This window comes from Sus scrofa, chromosome 13 (genome assembly GCF_054392235.1).
Source record: "Sus scrofa isolate SSC_HxYL_T2T_F1_AM1 chromosome 13, Sscrofa_HxYL_maternal_Yorkshire_Landrace_v2.0, whole genome shotgun sequence".
NCBI classification, from domain to species: Eukaryota; Metazoa; Chordata; class Mammalia; order Artiodactyla; family Suidae; genus Sus; species Sus scrofa.
Genome location: NC_139395.1, coordinates 36,916,061 through 36,935,088, shown reverse-complemented (window position 1 = coordinate 36,935,088; position 19,028 = coordinate 36,916,061). Strand labels below are relative to the sequence as shown.

General features: G+C 36.9%; 1 protein-coding gene across 12 annotated transcripts in view; it reads right to left on the bottom strand.

Annotated features, from left to right (window-relative positions):
- GOLGA4 (golgin A4) overlaps positions 1–19,028 on the bottom strand; it is a 121,440-nt gene that overhangs the window by 56,403 nt on the left and 46,009 nt on the right. For 7 of the 12 annotated variants that reach the window (XM_084987693.1, XM_005652395.4, XM_084987699.1 and 4 more), the window contains 7 exons: positions 17,304–17,351; positions 15,720–15,776; positions 10,270–10,368; positions 9,643–9,772; positions 8,008–8,192; positions 7,641–7,724; positions 5,334–5,481 (listed from right to left, as the gene is read on the bottom strand). In XM_084987693.1, coding sequence (XP_084843819.1) covers positions 5,334–5,481; positions 7,641–7,724; positions 8,008–8,192; positions 9,643–9,772; positions 10,270–10,368; positions 15,720–15,776; positions 17,304–17,351 — 751 coding nt within the window. The remainder of the gene's footprint in view (positions 1–5,333; positions 5,482–7,640; positions 7,725–8,007; positions 8,193–9,642; positions 9,773–10,269; positions 10,369–15,719; positions 15,777–17,303; positions 17,352–19,028) is intronic. The other 5 variants (XM_084987695.1, XM_084987696.1, XM_084987701.1 and 2 more) reach the window with 1 other exon arrangement.

Here is a 19,028-nt window from a genome sequence, read left to right as displayed (position 1 = left end):
TGTTAATGGTATTATTCATAATACTGAAAAAAAATAATCTACATGTTGATCAACAGGGAGATGGTTAATGATGTACATGCATTCTGACAAAGCCACTAAAATATGTTAGTACTTTAGCAATATGTAAAAGTACTCCTAATACAATGCTACATAAAGAAAAAAAGGAGCACACAAAATTATAGGTACCATTATGATTACAATAACATAAGGATTGAGAAAAGGCTAAATGGAAGTGTACTGAAATAAGAGTGATATGCTTTCATTTTTTCTATTTTCTAATTTTTTTGTAATATACTACATTAATAATTAGCCAGTTGATCTATCTCATATTCTAGTTAAAACATACACATACGTGCACACAAAGACTCAGTGTGAACCTTAGTAACACTAACATTCTGCACTGGTACAACCCTGAAGAGAGAGATTCTACACAATGAGTAATAATACCTAGCACCTAAAACACACCATTACATACTTAAGCTGAACCACCAGAATTCCCCAAATTTAAAATCTGGTTACTTGAAGATATGACCATCTGTATGTATGTATGTATGCATGTATTTATTTTATTTTATTTTATTTTTGTCTTTTTAGGGCCATAACTGTGGCACATGCAGGTTCTCTCTCAGGCTAGGGGTCAATCAGAGCTGTAGCTGCTGGCCTATACCACAGTCACAGCAACATGGGATCCAAACCACGTCCGCAACCTACACCACAGCTCACAGCAATGCTGGATCCTTAACCCACTGAGTAAGGCCAGGGGTCAAACCTGCATCCTCATGGATGCTAGTCAGATTCGTTTCCGCTGAGCCACGATGGGAACTCCTAACCATCTGTTTTTAAGTAACACCTAGAAAGGAACACTATCAATAGATGTAGTAAAGTGCTTGTAACAAATATATTTATTTTTGGCTTTCTTTATCCACTGAAATAAATCATTTTAATAAAAGTGCTATCATATCATACTTCAAAAAATGTGCCCAATAGTTCAACTGTAAAGTAGAATAGGTAATACAGGCTAATACAGAACACTCATAAGTAGGCATGTCACCATATTTACTTAGTCTTAGTATTTTATGATAGTACTATTCTTTTTAAAATCAGAGACATTCAGATTTTCTTTGTCCTTCAAAATATGGGAAGCATCACAGTTCATCTAGAAAAAATTAGAAGCAGTACAATAGACTGTTTCCCAAGAAAAGTAGTGAAGAATGTATTCTAACCTCTAGAATAAGTGAGCCCCAAAATCAGTTATTTGTCTCCTAACACCCATGTCAAGAACTGCTTAAGATAGAGTTAAATTTTTTATAGTCAAAAAATGCATTAGGAAGAGTTCAGATTCTTTGGTAATTATATAAATAGACATATTTACTTCTAAAAACCTTAACCACAAACTTTAATGATGTTCGTATTCCCTTCACATGGCCAGCTCTTATGCATTTAGCCTTTGAATTTTAAATGTGAGAAAGAAAGAGACAAATGTTTAACGGAGCAACTAAATTCTCCAAAAGCTATGTGATGTTCATAAACTATTTATGGAAATACTACCTCCTTTAAAAGAACTTTTCTTACTTCTATAGTTCTAAACTAGGACTTTCTGTAAATTGGCATATGTATTTTATATTTGAACTAAAAAAGAACCATTTTATAATTTTGTTCAACTAAAACCATTAGATAAAATGCAGTTGGTGTACAAAACTAACTTTCATTATACATTTAAAGGGCAACATTTTCAATATGGAATCATTCTGTTACAACTTCCTATCATATCCCTCAATAATTATGACTACAAATATAATTTTTAAAATATCTACAAAAGCAATAATAATTGTCATCCAAAGACTCCCTAAAGTGAATGCATCTATTAAATAACTGTAAATCTTAATTTTCTAAGTATTTAATTAATTTTAAATATTTTGACTACTATGAACAATTAAGTTTCTCAACTTACAGGCTATCAAACATTTACAAAAACATAGTTTTATGAAAATCACATTTAAATATAAAATACATAAGAAGTAAAAACTACTGGAGTTCCCGTCGTGGCTCAGTGGTTAATGAATCCGACTAGGAACAATGAGGTTGCGGGTTCGATCCCTGGCCTTGCTCAGTGGGTTAAGGATCCGGCATTGCCGTGAGCTGTGGTGTAGGTCGAAGACGCAGCTTGGATTCCGCGTTGCTGTGGCTCTGGTGTAGGCCAGTGGCTACAGCTCCGATTAGACCCCTCACCTGGGAACCTCCATATGCCGTGGGTGCGGTTCTAAAAAAGGCAAAAAGACAAAAAAACCCAAAAAAACAAACCAAAAAAAGAAGTAGAAACTACTGTGTATAAAATATATAAGCTACAAGGATATATTGTACAGCACAGGGAACACAGCCAGTATTTTATAATAACTATAAATGGAGTATAACCTTTAGAAATTGTGAATCACTATGCTGTACACCTGAAACTTACATAATATTGTACATAAACTCTACCTCAATTAATTAAATAAAGACAAAATATATCTGTGTTTTATAGAAGCAAGAAAAGCAAGGCTGTACTATCAAAGAGTGGAATGGAACAGCCATCTGGAAAATTTTTATCCTACATATGAATTAACTGTATATTTTGTATATGTTTTCATCATTCACTGCTTTTTACTTGGTATTTATTCATGGGTTTCTACATGCTCATAAGATACGCCTCAATTTTAAAAGGAAATGTAACCCCTAACCAGCATTATTTTCTCCTGGCTGTCCAAAAGAGTCAACAAATGCAGTGCTAAAAACGAAAAGGCTTGACATGAGAAGCTGAGACTCTGCATTAGGTTTTCTGCTCATAGAAAGCAAACCTGTTGAACAGCCATCTCACAACTCTTTAACTGCTTCAAGTAAGTCTTCAGAGATTATATTCTGGGAGATTCTATGTATTAACACTCTCTGAAGGGAAATCTTCCTAGATTTATTGGGTGCAAAATCATTAACTAGACTCCCCAGCCACTTATCAATAAAACAATGGCAAAGGAATGAGATATTTAGGACCACGTTTGGTGTCATCCAACTACTTCTCTCATTTATACCTATTCCCCTCCTTCAACCTTACAATCTGGAATCTAAAATCATTTCTGAAACTGCATCCTAGCAATCGAATCCTCATACAAATTAAAAGATGTTTTAAAAAATCTTCATCCTACCACCCCCACTTTTGGAAACGCCTCTTATATTCCTCCAGAAGCATGAGTATCCACAATTCCTATGACTTCCTAGGTAACTTTTTTCCCCTCATTTATTTCTCTTTACCAAACCCAAGATCACAGACTCTGGACTCAAAATGCCTAGATTCAAATCCTGTATACATTACTCTCTGTGAGAGAATGCAATAAGCAAGTTACTTAACTTTTATGTTTTTAGGTTTTCTCATTTTATTTCTTATTTGTAAAATGAGGATAATAAAAATATCACGGAAATCTTAAAGATTAAATATAACTGTATACACCAGTAGATACAAGCAAAGAATTCATGACAGCCTTGAATAAAATAAATGTCAGTCATCAGAGGCAGCAGCAGCGTGTGCATGCTAAATCACGCTTAATAATTATCAGCAGGAGCTCCTGTTGTGGCTCAGCAGAAACAAACCCAACTAGTATCCATGAGGAAGTGAGCTCAATCCCTGGCCTAGCTCCTTGGGTTGGGGGTCTGGCGTTGCCATGAGCTGTGGTGTAAGTTGCAGACATGGCTCAGATCCCAAGTTGCTGTGGTTGTGGCATATAGGCTGGCAGCTGTAACTCTGATTCGACTCCTGGCCTGGGAACCTCCATATGCTGCAGGTGTGGCCCTAAAAAAAAAATCAGCAGCAGAAGCAATGCTGCCACTGCTACCACTGCTATTAATCCTTTGGAAAAATCAGCCTCTTCTACAGATTTAACCAGAGGCTTCACCCTTAGACTAATGACTCCTGAAAGAAGCTATAATTTCTTATTTCCAAATTCCTACAAGTCAATTCCATTTGGAAAGTTCATAATTGGCTCAAATTCAAAGTATCTAAGCAAACTCACTTCACTCCATTCCTTAGTATCCCCACTTACATTCTTATGCTGACTTCACATTATTTTTATTTTTTAAATTCTATTTATTTGCTTGTCATGGCCTCACTCAAGAGCATATGGAAGTTCCCAGGCCAGGAACTGAATCTGAGCCACAGCTGTGACCTATGCTACAGTTTCGGCAATACCGGATCCTTCAACCCACTGTGCTGTGCCAGGGTTTGGACCCACACCTCCGCATTGCACCACAGCAGTAACTCCTGACTTCACATTATTTAAGTTCAGTATCCTAAACTTAAAACTATGAAGTCATCTTAGACTCTAGCAAGTTGATCGGATGCCAAATTCTGCAGATTTGACTGTTCTTCCCAGATCCACCATCCTAGTCAAGGTGGCCAAAGTTCTCAGTTCCCAAAACCCAGGTTTCTACTTTTGCTTTTAAGTTTAACTTCCCACTTCATTTCTTTTCTATATAAAACATTGGATTCCATCCCATTATGCTTTCCTATTACTGGCTTCTTTGTACACAAAAGGCTAAACTCAGCTACTCACCTTTAAAGATTTTAATAGTTCCTTCACAATCCAAATTCATTTCTCACTTCGGCAAGAATGGTTTTCAGTTGATTCACATGCTTCCTATGGTCACTGTGGCCTGTTTAATGTTCTTATATCTGAAATGTGTATGGCCCCCACTTCTCTGCTTCTGCCCATTCATTATTTGAGGGTCAACTCAAAACTCACATCCTCACTAACCTAAAGGTATCAGTTCACTCTGCTCTCTCCTCTTTCTGGTGTCTCTTCTTTCTTTCCTATGAAGACCATGCTGGGCTCTATACTTTACAACCTATCATTTACTGTGTCAAAACATAATGCTGTTACATATAACACTGAATTATTCCAATATTCTTTTATAAAGCAGACTATATCTTCTATTTTTTGTTTACCCTAGAGCATCCATAAGACAGCAGTCATTTAATATGTACCATGCAGTGCGTACTTGGGGAGTTCCAAAATTGTAAACCTCAATTTTGACAGGCTAGGGCAGTGGTCAGCAAACGTTTTCTATAAAGGGCCAGATAATAAATGCTTTAGGCTTTGCAGGCTCTACAAAAATCGTCCAGGCATGGGCTGCATTTCACCCAAAGGCTATAGTTTACCAACCCCTGCTTCTTCTGAGGAAGAGGCCACACTATCTACGGTTAAACATTTTTATCTATATTTAATTAATTTTTCTAAATGTTGGTTGGTCAAGCACTTTATATGACTTTTTGAGTTCTAACGAAAAACAAGTAACCCCTGAGTTCTTACCAGCTCTTTCAGACTTTTCTTTCTGTTCCCGTAATTCCTCACCCTGGGTAGTCATCTGTTTGATTCGACTACGAAGTTGGGCAATTTCTTCTTCTTTCATTTCCAGGGTTTCATGCATCTGACGCTTTGTCTCTGCTATAACCATTCCCTAAACAGAAGTGCAGACTCTAAAGCATTTGCATAACAAAACTGCATTATCAATAGCACATACTAAACACAATTTAAAGGGCAGAAAACATAATGTTTCTTACTAAGTACAGTGTAAGACTTCAGTATTTCACAAACTGAAGTTTGGGTTCTGTAGCATATACTAGACTATATACCACAATAACTTCAGTTACCTGGCATATCGGAGTATTTTTAATGTAAAAAGTTTTTTTAATAATAATTCGTATCTTTTCATTATTAAAAAGTTTAAAGATTTATAATCTTTCTATAAATGTTTACTATAATTTTTGCTACCAGAGTAAACAGTTTATAATGAACAAAATAGAGCCTTTTGTCCTTGGCTCAGAGCTAATCGTGACCTACATACAGTTACTGAACTGAACTGTGGGGTACCATAGGGAGAAAGCCTTAGAGGCTGCTGAGAGTGTAATGTTACTGCTGCCACAGTGGATGGACCAAGACTGTGGTATAGATCTACCTGGTTTTTCTCCTTCCTCTTGTGACAGCCTCTGGTCCCAACACACTCCTTATTACTGTCAGTGAGGCAATGCCATTCCTCCAATTTGCTAATTGGTACTATCTTCCCACTTTCTGGATAATCTACATAAGAAATGAATGTTGCTATGGGGAAAATATAACCAAATATCACAGATTAAATCAGTCATCTGTAATTAATAAAAAAATAGGTGGTTCAACTCATCTCTTGAAAAGTAAGACTCTGACAGCACTTTATGATATCAAGAAGAGTATCACCTTACTTCCAGGGTTTGTCAACCCTTGCTTTAGGGTATGACTCTTCCAGTGGGCTGAGGTTAATGAACAGATTAAAAACCAGATATGACTATAAAGAGTTTCAAACAAAATTGTGGGCCTTCAAATCACAATGGAAAAGAGAGAGAGAGAGAGAAAGGGGGGTGGAGCACTGAAACCTATAGAGTTAGGTCTTAAAGAGTCACATCAATCAATTGCAATGAAAGAACCTCATCTCAATTTTGATTCAGAAAAATAGGGGGAAAAAATGTATGAGACAAAAAGTTAAATCTGAAACTGTCATATAGTTGATTACATTAAGGAATTACTATTAGATTTTTAGATGTGATCATGTGGTTACATTTTTATAAAAATAAAAAGAGCCCTTTATTTTAAAGCTACATTAAAATACTTATGGAAGAAATGATAAAATTTCTTAGATTTGCTCTAAAGCAATCCTGGGTTGAGGACAACGGGGGTTAGGAATGTACAGATAAAATCAGCCATGAGATGTTAACTGCTAGAGTTGAGTGACAGGTTCACGGAAATTCATTTTATTAATCTTTGTACTTTTGTAAATGTTTCAATTTTTTCATAATAAAAAGTGTTGTTTTTTTTTTAAAGGCGGCCTTCATGAATTTTGAGGAATAGAATCTAGAAAAATAAATAGAATGAAAAGATTGCTAATACATTTCAATAGCAGAACAGCTCTTACATGTTCTTAATTACATGGTCACTTAAAATACTGTGGCTATAAAGTACCATATTAAAGAAAATAGTGGATGGTGTGGAACTAACTGGGAAGCTACTTTAAAAAAAAAAAAGGACCCATGAACTTGACTTTAGTCAAAACTGCTTGCTCATGAATTTTCTAGTTGTCTGCTGCCACAGTTGAAACTGCTATTCCAACTCTAAAATGCCATTCTCACCTATACATTCTAAAGCTTATTTGCAGAAATTTCTGTTTAGGCTAATGTGTACAATTATGACTTCTTTACTTTTTAGGCAGTTTATCTGAGAGAATAATCTATTTCTATTATATCTGAGAAACAATACTTAATATCATTCACAGTTAATAATGGCTTCACTATAAATAATTTAACTTTTCTCTAAAAAGTAGTTATTACTATAAACTAATTTCTTTTGCAACAGTATTCTGTTATAAATCAAAATGATGACTGAGTTCAAGAAATCACAGAGAATCAACCTCACATGATATAAAACTAATGCTAATAATTATATAAACGTAGAAATTAAAACAAAAAGATTTTTTGTGGAAGCAGCTATAATAATTTTGGAAAGTAGAAGTCTGAATGCTTCCGATTGCTTCCAAAAATGAATTTGGGGGCCCCTTGACAAATTTTAATATCATAAGTTTTGTTGTTTTACCTTATCTTGTTCAAGCTGTTCAATTAAGTTCTTTGCATCACGCAACTGAGTGATAAGTTTAGTCTTCTCAGCCATATGAAGCTCCTAAAAAAATTTTAAAAATTCATTTCCATCTCTAATAAAGCTTCTCCTCATATGAGAACTCTAAACATTTTATCTAATTGGAATACTCCTACAAGTCCAATAGGAGAAGAGTACTCAGGCTGGCTCAAAGTATGCTAAGTGTTATGAAGCCCAGGGTGCTCGGGGGCCTCGCCACACTGTCTATGGAGGAAGGGGAAAGGCTTTCCAAAGGTGCAGGCCACGCTGGGGCCGGTGGTCCTAGCTTTACAGGGGTACATTCAACCACACTCATTTGCTCTTTTACCTTCATCTTTTCTAGTTCTTGAAGTCTTTCATCTAGTTGTTCTTGCAGGGCTTCTTTTTCACTGGTTAATAGTGTACACTGTTCCTTATGCGACTGAATTGTTTCCTTACAGCGCTGGAGTAGATTCTCTTGACGCTTAACTCTTTGCTGAAGTATTTCCAGTGTTTTAGCAGAAGTTCCATCTCCTACCATTAACCACAAAGCAGCACAAGCAGGGACAGTCAGCCAGGAATATCAGGGCTCCCTGGGAACAGCTCCCAGCACTGTCAGCACACAGGAGTATATTCCTAGCCCACGCTTTCTACCAGAACCAGAGTGAGGAGAGGGGAACACTGTCAAACCTCTACTCTTTCACTGCTTGTATGATCTGTACCTGGAGAAACTGAGTAGTACATTCACCTCTTCTGTGACCCAACCCCACCTCAAACGGCACACCACACTCACTAGTTAACTAATGTGAACTGATACCACCCCCCTTAAAAGAAAGTTTCATGACCATCTTTTGCTCTTCAAAAGTGCCCCCTGAGTCTTAGCTCCTATGCTAAAAAGATTAATAAAGTATTCCTTCCAAAGCATTCTAATCTCTTCCAGAGAGGAGTTCTGGTAAGTACCGCTTTCTCCAACTCCTTACACTTAAGAAGTAGCCCAGGGGTATTTCAAGACCCCTTATAAGGTTGGCTGCTCAGAAAGATGGCTGCTCAGCACCTTGCTCCGGCACTGGCTGGACCAAACGTTTACCAGAAATCTCTGAGAGAAAGCTAGTGGATAGACAGTGGAAATTTTCCTGAACAGGTACCTCAAAGTATCAGAGAATATGGAAATATAATTGGATTTTAAAGCAAAAGTTAACTATTCCTTCTTTTTCAACTAGAAAGCAAATAATAGAACAAATGTCAGCATCTTTGAATGTATATATATGCAATATTACTTCAAAACTAAAATAGTTAAGTATGATGAACAGTACATTCCTTAATCTTGAGCAGGTCTGACCTATTTATATGAAATCTAGCTATTGCTATCAATAAAATAGTATAATGTAATGAATTTCAATTACAATGAAAATGTAGTGCTATTCACAGACTTATAATTACTTACTTTCCCCTGAATAATGACAAAGAGCCCAAAAAACAACAAAAATTCTTGCATCTATTAAAAATAAGACAACAGGCCCAAAATGAAGGCTTATGCTAAGCCTCACAACACCAAACTGAGACTATTACAATTTCAGCCTCTCCCAGAAATGGAACATTAAACCAGTCAATCAGGAATGGCCTGATCAACTCTAAAGAGGTCATCTGCCTGATAAGACCTCCCCTAAAGAAAGGGACTTTGTCACAACCAATCCACTTTTTGCTAGCGTAACCTCCCTGTCCCACTCCTTTCTGCCTACAGAAATCTTTTGTTTTGCACAACTCCTAGAATCGCTTCTCTCTGCTAGATGAGATGCTACCTGATCCATGTATCATCAAATTAAATCAGTAAGATCTTTAAAATTGACTGAGTTGAATTCTGCTTTTCAATGCATCTTTCTGGAAACATTAGGGTCAGGGACACTTTGCTTTTACCTCAGTTCATGACCTAGAATCTCTCAACATCCTTCTCTGGTTTTTAACCTTCTGAAAAGCTGAAGCTTACCTACTGGCTCTGCATCACTCTCTGTGCTCTCTTTTGAGACACCTTCAGGCTGTGGTTCCATCTGAGGGAGTGGTTTTGATAAATCAGCATTCATTGGGCCATTTCGTAATCGTTGTTTCAGCAAAGAAACCTAAAAAACATATCCTTCATTAGAAAAACATCAGGAGAAACTATGGCAGCAGTACTTTCTTTAAAACAGAGAAGGGATAGGAGTCCTCTTGCTGTGCAGTAGGTTAAGTATTGTCACTGCAGCAGCTCGGGTGATTGTTTCAGCGCAGGTTTAATCCCTGTCCCAGGAACTTTCACATGCCATGGGCATGGCCAAAAAAAAAAAAAAAAAAACAGAGAAGGGATACAGTAAAAGATATCCTTTTTGCAATAATGAGGAGAAAAAATCAAAATAAGAAATTTATTCCCAATGCTGGAGATTTTGATATTTGCTATCTTCAATGATACGTTAGCCAAAAGATACAATACATCAAAAATTATCCTTAAAATGAACTGATGAAAAGCAAAGAATTTCAAAAGTAGGTCATTTTAAAAAAAACATCCAGAACCTATTAGATATCCCATCAAAACCCCTTTACTCTTCTTTATCCAAAAATTCCACACTTTTTCTTTTTCTACCTGAGTCTGAAGAACACTAATATACTGATCTTTTTCCTCTAAAGATGCATCAAACTCCTCCTGGAGATGTTTTTTTGCTTGCTGGTCCATTTGGAGCTCCTAAAACATAAAATATTCACAGGAAGTTTTCAATATATAAAACAAAAAGTACAAACTTGAAGTTTTCAAAGTTTAAAAAACAACCAATCCACATTTGCATTACTCTTAAGGTATCAGCAACAATAATTAGAGACTAATCAGCATTTAAAACATTAGTACTTACCACAACAAATGATTTTATTCCTTAAAGAGTATGAAGATCCAAGAAGAGAAAGTATATTTTAGAGTTCTAATCATTGCTGAATTGATAAATATGTAGAGAGGATTAAAAAATTAGTTACTTAAAGGTAAAACTTTATTCTATTTTAAGACATCTTACTACTTGTGCTATCTTATATTCACTTGCTCTAAAACTAAACTGTTACACACTAAATAGATAATCAATAGAGCCTTCCTCCTCCCAATACATGAAAGTGATCAACAGCCAAAATCAAAAGCTTCCTCAAATGAAAAGGTTGACCTAGTTGATCAACAAACAGTGACATTTCATCTTCCTGAAAGCACTTAATTACTGCTTTCCTTAGATCATTAATGAACCTTCGGAACTAAATCCAATGATCTTTACCTGCCTACCACACCAGTCACTAATAACTACCTCCTCAAGTGAGGTACCTACTTTCTGTGGCTTCAGGGCTCCTATCCATATTCTTGTCTCTTCGAGCTCCCACCACATCCCTCACTGATCCTCTCACCAACTGTCCCTCTGGGCTGAGTTCTGTCCTCATGCTTCTCCCTTACACTTGCTCATTAGAATGCCCTAGATTCACACCTGGAACCTACTGACTAGCCCATCAAAACACCTCTATTTTTATAGGATTCCTACTTTTCTAATTCCCTAAGCTCAAAATATTGCAAGTCACATTTTACTTATCTTTGCTGATCCTTATATATTATCAAATTCTCTCATAACTTTCTTTACAATGTTTAGGTCCTTTTTCCACATCCATAACCATATCTAATCTCTAATAACTTTGATGATTAATTTCCTTCAGGACCTTCTGGAGAGAATTCTTACCTCAAGCCTTCCTCTGATTTAATTCGTCCCTCACACCTCTGCTAGAGAACTTTCCTCAGACAATATTTTCAAGAGTTTATAAGCAACATACGCTTCTTGAATTGTTTCAAATTTACTCGTTCTCACACCCTGAGGTACTAACTGTCCTCTATTCTCTCACACACCCACACTGCCCTAAGATCTCTAAGCACATTATTCACTGTTCCTCCCACTAAAGACTCCTGGCTTGACTTGCCCCTGCAAGAGGAGTCTCCAAATGCTGGTATTTGGATTGAGACATGTCCAAAATGAAGTTTTCACCAATCCATGGTGAAAAAAAAGACACAAAAAGCCAATGCAGAGAGTTTTTCTTAGATCTAAATTTCTTTCATCTAAACAACTGTACTTTATTCTGACACTGTGTCCTTCCTAACTTTTCTTGTTATTTAAAAAAAAAACCCTTTCTTTCATGAAATAATGACAATAAAATAATCTGGTTCCTTGTTCTCAATGTCCTCACTTGAAAAAATAAAACTAGCTCTATGACAATTCTCCTTTCCCTTATTTATGAAAGGAACTGAAAAGTAATTTCCTGGTCCATGATGATCCAAAAGTCTGGATTTCACTGTCCCCATCATTCTGCACAGGCCAATTCATTAGTATAGAACAGCTGCACATCACCTTAATACAACGCAATCCTTTACTTTCTTTAAAATTCATTTCTTCTAAATAATTTTCTACATTCTACCATACTAGACTCTGTTACATGGCATCCCTAACAGCCCACAAATGCTTCTCAATTTATATTACCATCTGGAGGTTTTAAATGTTTTCACCTCCTCATCTTAAGAAGTCCTTGGATATAATGGCAACATCTTTTTGTTGTTGTTGTTTTTGTTTTTTAGGGCTGCACTTGAGGTAGGGAAGTACTCAGGCTAGGGGTCAAATCAGAGCTGCAGCTGCCAGCCTATACTACAGCCACTGCCACAGCAACACAGGATCCAAGCCTCATCTGTGACCTAGAGTGCAGCTCATGGCAACACCAGATCCTTAGCTCACTAAGCAAGGCCAGGGATCGAACCCATATCCTCATGGATACTAATTGGTTTTGTTACTGCAGAGTCACAACAGGAACTCCTGGCAACATCTTTTAATCATGTCACCTTCTCCCTTCTCCTGCCACCTTAGACTATTCTACCAATAAGCACTCCATGAACAAAAAAGACCACAAATATAAAGGAAATCAAGAACTGTCTATTTATATCCTAACTATAGGTTGGCCAGCCTGCTATCCAACACCACCATGATAAGGATCACACTAGCTCCAAAACTGGACCCTAGTGTCTGAGGTTATTTCCCACTTTCAGAAAGCTCTTTTGATCAGATCTTTGGTGACAGTAAAAACAAATCTAATCTTTCTTCCACGTGACACTACTTTCAAACTCTGAAACCAAACAAAATCGAACCCTGATTTTTTCACAATTAATCTCACCTTCTCCCAATGTTCCTATTTCAACAAATGATAACCACCATTCACTGTCACTCAAGCCAAAAATCCTGAGATCAATCTGACTACTCCTCTCTTTTCCCACACATCCAATCATCAGCAAACCCTCAAAGTGGACAGCTAATTTGCTCATTTCTCACCCTTTCTGTCCCCACCACCACTACAGCTCCAACAGTCTCTTAACAGGATCTCACTTCCTTTCTTACCCACTATAATCCATTCTTTAAAGAGTAACCAGTCTGTGACCACCCTCTCTAAAGACCTCACTCAACTTTCATCCCCTTATGCTTGCTTTATTTTTCCTAATAGAACTGTTTACTTACAGTGTGTTACATATGTATGTGCGCACCCACACACATAATGTATGTCTTTCAGAAAATAAGCTTCATTCAGTCAAGGATCTTGTCTTATCAACCCTTATATATTCAGTATCTAGGAAACTTACCTTCAATGCAAATCTATACTATTTGAACTTTTTAGCATGATAATAATGGTTCTATAATATTACAAAATATAGCAACCAACTGAATAATTATCATATTGTTGGCCACTTAGACTGTGTGCAAAATTAAACAAACCCTAGGATTAATATTTTTATGCGTAAGTTTTATAAGATCTTTCTGATTATTTCCTCATAGAGAAATTCTGATGAGTAGAATGTGTCAAACAACTTTAACTTAGACAAACTTTTTGGATGAAAGTTCTAAAAGCACCTTTTTTCTAGTAATATGAAGTGACTGAGAAGAAACAAAACCTGAACTCCTAATCACCATAAGACTCCACATTTCTAGTATGACATCTAAGACCCATCAGAGAAGTGCTAGGACTCAGAAAAGCACACGTGAGGATGAGAGGGCATACAATGGAGAGGCTGGGGGAGGTGAGAAAGAATAACAGCTAGGGCCCCTTCTCTTTCTGGGGAACATGAAATATGCCCACAGAACAAATACACTGCAAAGGTTAAAAGGAAAAGAATATATATGTAATAGCTTATGATCTTACAGTATAGATACAGAAAACGATTTTTTTTTTTTTTTTTTATAGCCACACCTGTGGCATACAGAAGTTCCCAGTCCAGGAGTGGAATGAGAGCTGCAGCTATGGCCTATGCCACAGCCACAGCAACACCAGATACAAGCAGTATCTGCGACCTACAATGCAGCCTGCTGCAATGCAGGAAGAAAAGGGTTTTTTAAATGTTGGAAGAATTGGAATAGCATATAAAAATCTATGTAATTTCAGTAATCATAATTGATGGTGGCAGATTAGCACTGTTGCTCCAAGTGTGCTATGTTTATAATATTGGGATAAATGAGTAATTTTGAATCCTCTAATTTATCATCAGGTTCTTCAAGACATGAACTAAAGGAAAAGAAAGGGATGCAGGAGATGTGCAGATTTAAAGAAACTTGAAAAATATGTCCCCCCAAAAATCTGTCTTACACAAGCAAGATGTGGTGTCTAGAGGTATATATACACTGAGGTGATAAGACCTCAAAGAGATACAAGGAAATACAATGAAAGTTAGGATGGTAGTTACTTCTGAAGAAAGGGAAGGTGCTATGATTGGGCTGGGAAGATCAAAGGGGCTCCTGACATGGCTAGCAACATTCTATTTCTTGACCTTGGGGGTGCATTCAATAGTGTTCACCATATACAGGTAAGCTATACATATTTCTGTGTGTGATTTTCTAGATTTGTTATATTTTACAATTAATAGATATTAAAATGTTTATGATAAATGATCACAGAGATACGGAATGGTATCCTCTAACCACTCTAAGCCAATTTTCCATCCATTAAAAGATAGGACAGAAATAGAAATTAGCAAAGCATGATCCCAAATAATGAAGATTTGCCTGGATTCTGATACATCACTATAAAAATTACTCCACCACCCAAAGCACAATGAACATAATTTTTATTTTACTTCACCAAAAAGACTGTTGGTTGGAAGAAACAAAAAGAAGCCTGAAATACCTAAAAGGGACAGGCTAGCCTTAAAAGTTGCCACTTACTGTTTATGCAGGCAAATGATAAACTATTGCTAAATAAGACATTCTTGTGTCATTATGGGCACACCTTAGAGATAGAGATTTAGTTCCAGTCCAACACAGTCAAGTAAGTATTGCGACAAAGCAAGTCACACAAATTTTTTTGTTTCCTAGTGCTTACAAAAATTATGTTTAGGGAGTTCCCGCCATGGCGCAGTGGTTAACGAATCCAACTAGGAACCATGAGGTGGCGGGTTCGGTCCCTGCCCTTGCTCAGTGGGTTAACGATCCGGCGTTACCGTGAGCTGTGGTGTAGGTTGCAGACGCAGCTCGGATCCTGAGTTGCTGTGGCTCTGGCGTAGGCTGGCGGCCACAGCTCCGATTGGACCCCTAGCCTGGGAACCTCCATATGCCGCAGGAGCGGCCCAAGAAATAGCAAAAAGACAAAAAAAAAAAAAAAAAAATTATGTTTACAACTACAGTCTATTAAGTGTGCAATAGCATTCTGTTTTTCAAAAAATGTACATAACTTAATTTTAAAAACATTTTACTGCTCAAAGATACTAACCATCATCTGACAATGCAGGGCTGTCACAAACCTTCAATTTGTAAAAATGCAGGATCGCTGAGGCGCAATCAAGTGAAGGGCAATAAAACAAGGACTGCCTATAATTCCACCAACAATATATATCTTAGGGAAATCACACAAATAAAAACCATAAGAATTGGGCTTGCTGGCTCAGCTGGTTAGTTTTCATTACAATTTGCTGTATACTAAACTATCCCAATACATACAATAGTTCAGATAAATATGAGAGATTTACTTACTATTCTCAAAGTGCTAGTCACAACTTACCTCTCTCAACTCTCCAATCCTCCGAAGTGCTTTATCCTGACTCTGACTTAATATACCCTTTAATTAAAAAGGAAAAAAACAGCTGGTTCAAACAACCACATGACATAGTAGTGAAAAACAAGTAAAAAAGATCACAATTCACTGGATTTTATCTCCAATACCCTTTGCTTTTGCAACTATGAAACCACAATTCTCTACTGCCACTTAGTGGTAGAATTATATACATCTAGAAATAAAACTCCATAGACAATTCATAGAAACACTACCAAGGTAGTCACAGAATTTAGGGATAACATAACCTTTTGAGAATGAATTTATGGAATATTAAAAATACGTGGATTTTTAGATAAGATCTAAAGAACTACCCCATTTCTGTAGACCATATGTTTAAGAAAATATTATCAAAATAAAAATTTTATTTGTAAATAATCTAATTTTCACACTTCTTATGAACAATTAGAACACTGAACTAGCAATAAATAACTAGTGTTACCATTCTCAATTGATTATATTCCAAACCAAAGCCAGAAAATGTAATGTTGTACTTAATGGAGACTAATATTGATGGCAGATTAAATATTTTAAAATAATGTACATGAGGGAATTACTTTCACAAAAACTTACTTTACAAATAACTTCTGGGTTATATAATTGTCTTTCAATGGGACAAGAAGCTAAACCGTTTTAAGTAACTTTTACTGTAAAAAGTAGGACTATCTGCATTTTACAAATAACATAGAACCAATATCTGAACTGGAGTAGATATTTTCCCTTAGCTCTGATTTGTAAATTATCACCTGGGATTCCTGGTGGGAAATCCCTGGCCATAAAAAGGATGACACAGAGGGGTGGAGGGGGTCATCAGAAGAGATCTAATAGCTTCTTTCCACACACTTAACCAAGGACTTTACAAACAGCAGCCTCAGGAAATAGAGGAGAGGATGCTTGTTTTTGGACCTTGACATAATGATAAGAAACAGAGATATCTGCAAATATTTAAAAAGTAGAAAAGAAGGCTTCAAAGTTGTATATCTCTTTATCACTAAAACAAAGATGCAGCCTGCAGACTGAGATGCTGGAAAACATGCTTGAAAGAGGCAAACGTGCCTTAAATCCAAACCTCTTACATACGGTAGAGATTAAAAACTCAAGTAAGCCCATCCCTCCCAGAGAGAAAATCTCTGGGATTTCTCACTCATTCTCCTTATCAAAATCCCCAATGATAAAATGGGTTAAATACTTTGTTCATGTGAAGAATTATTAAAAAGTGAGGGTTAGGAGTTCCAGCTATGGCACAGTGGGCTAAGAGTCCAAATGCAGTGGCTCAGGTCACTGCAGAGGCTTAGGTTCAATCCTGGTTCACTGCAGTGGGTTAAAGGATCTGGCACTGCCACAGGTACAGCATAGGTCACAGCTGGGGCTCGGATTCAATCCCTGGCCCAGGAATGTCCATAGGCCGCAGGTACAGACATTAAAAAAACAAAACAAAACAAACAAAAAAACGAGGGTTAGAACTATCTTTTAAGATCCTTTCTCATTTTAAAATTATGTATGCATCAATATAACAGCCAACAAATCACTTACTTGTAGCTTTTTCTTCTCTCTCTGAAGAGTCTGATAAGCTGTAACAAGCTAAAATAAAGAAAAAGTCACTAATAACATCAGTCATTTCTACATAAATGCAATTAATTATTCTAAACTCTACTAAAACATCTCATCATGAATGTCAGAAAATAAATCAAAGGAATCCTTTTAGAGATAATTTAATTAGATTCATATACAGATGAAATTAATTAACATAAGAAATATATTTCTAAAAAATAAAATGTAATTTGACTCTATAAATAGACATTGAAATCTCCATTTGATTTCACCTTAAACACATACCTCTTTAAATTGCAATACTAATTCACAGGTGGGGACTAGAGCCAATTTGCCTAAAGGCTACTCAAACTGTGGTTACAGATCAGTGCCTGATTCAGCAACAGCATCACCTGGGAGCCTGCAAGAAACAGAAATTCTTGGGCCCCACCCCAAACTAACTGAATGAGAAGTGGAGGGAGGGTGGAGATTCAGCAAAGTATGTTTTAACAAGCTCGCCAGATGATTTTTGCTTTGGGCTATAATAGATAAAGTAATCTCTAAAAGTTCCTCTGGTTTTAGGACCTATAACTATGGCTCCGTAAAAAATCTGAGGAATAGAATTTATAATCAACAGGGGAAGACTGGTAATTCGGTCTTAAAGAGGTCGCTAACCGTGTACCTTGGATATTTAAACATTCTGCCAAAACTTGTTGAAATCAGAGACTAATAAATCCTTTTAAACCTGTACATTATACAGCGTTACTCATCGGAAGGCTAAGGACATGCCTCCAATGAATTATCTGGACCACTTTAGAAGTGCTGGTGGGCTCTGAAGAGACAGGCTACAGCTTGTCTCGCCAATTCTGAACCTTGCCATTTTCCTTGGAAGACTGCTGTGTACCCCCAAATGTGTCTGCTGATGTCTTGAGTCAAGAGGTGGGCAACAATGGAAACAAAGTCCAGCAATAGAATTAAAACAACCAAAATTCTGCCTAAGACCAGGATCCTCCCCTTCTTATCATCTTGACGGGATGGGAAAATGGGACTCAAAAAAAAAGGGGTGGGGGGGGTGGAGAGAGTTCCACGTGTGGCTCAACAGGATCAGCGAAGGATCCTCAGCCAGACACAGTGGGTTAAAGGATCCGGGGTTGGTGCAGCTGTGGCATAGGTTACAACTGCCGCTTGGATCTGATCCCCGGCCGGGGAACTCCATATGCTGTGGGGTGGCCAAGAAATAAAAAAGTGGGAGGGGAGTGGAAGAGTTAACATAACAGTCAGATGTCACCTACAGCACGATCATCCTAGGGACCTACAGTAGAAAGGAAAGTAGGGCTCTTTTTCTTTTTTTTTTTTAAAAACCCTTGTGTCCTTGTACCAAGGGCTGACTCTCAATATATCTCAGTGAGAGAGCTGCTCGGGTACGTACAAAACCCTGATTCAGAGAACAGCTCTTTTCATCCCTAATAAGCTGATTTTACCTGAGGTAGCATGGAATAGTTTCTAAACAACCAGAAAGACCTAAAATCAATGCAGAGACTGTCAACCACTACCTATGCGATTATAAGCTAGTATCTCTATGATCAAGCCTCTATAGGTCTTTCAACTCTATTCTACAAAACAGAGCTAATGAATATCTACTTCACAGAGATGGTGCAAAATTAAATAGCATCATAAACATCAACAAAAATAGTGTCTTGTACACTTAAATACCAACTATACAGCAAT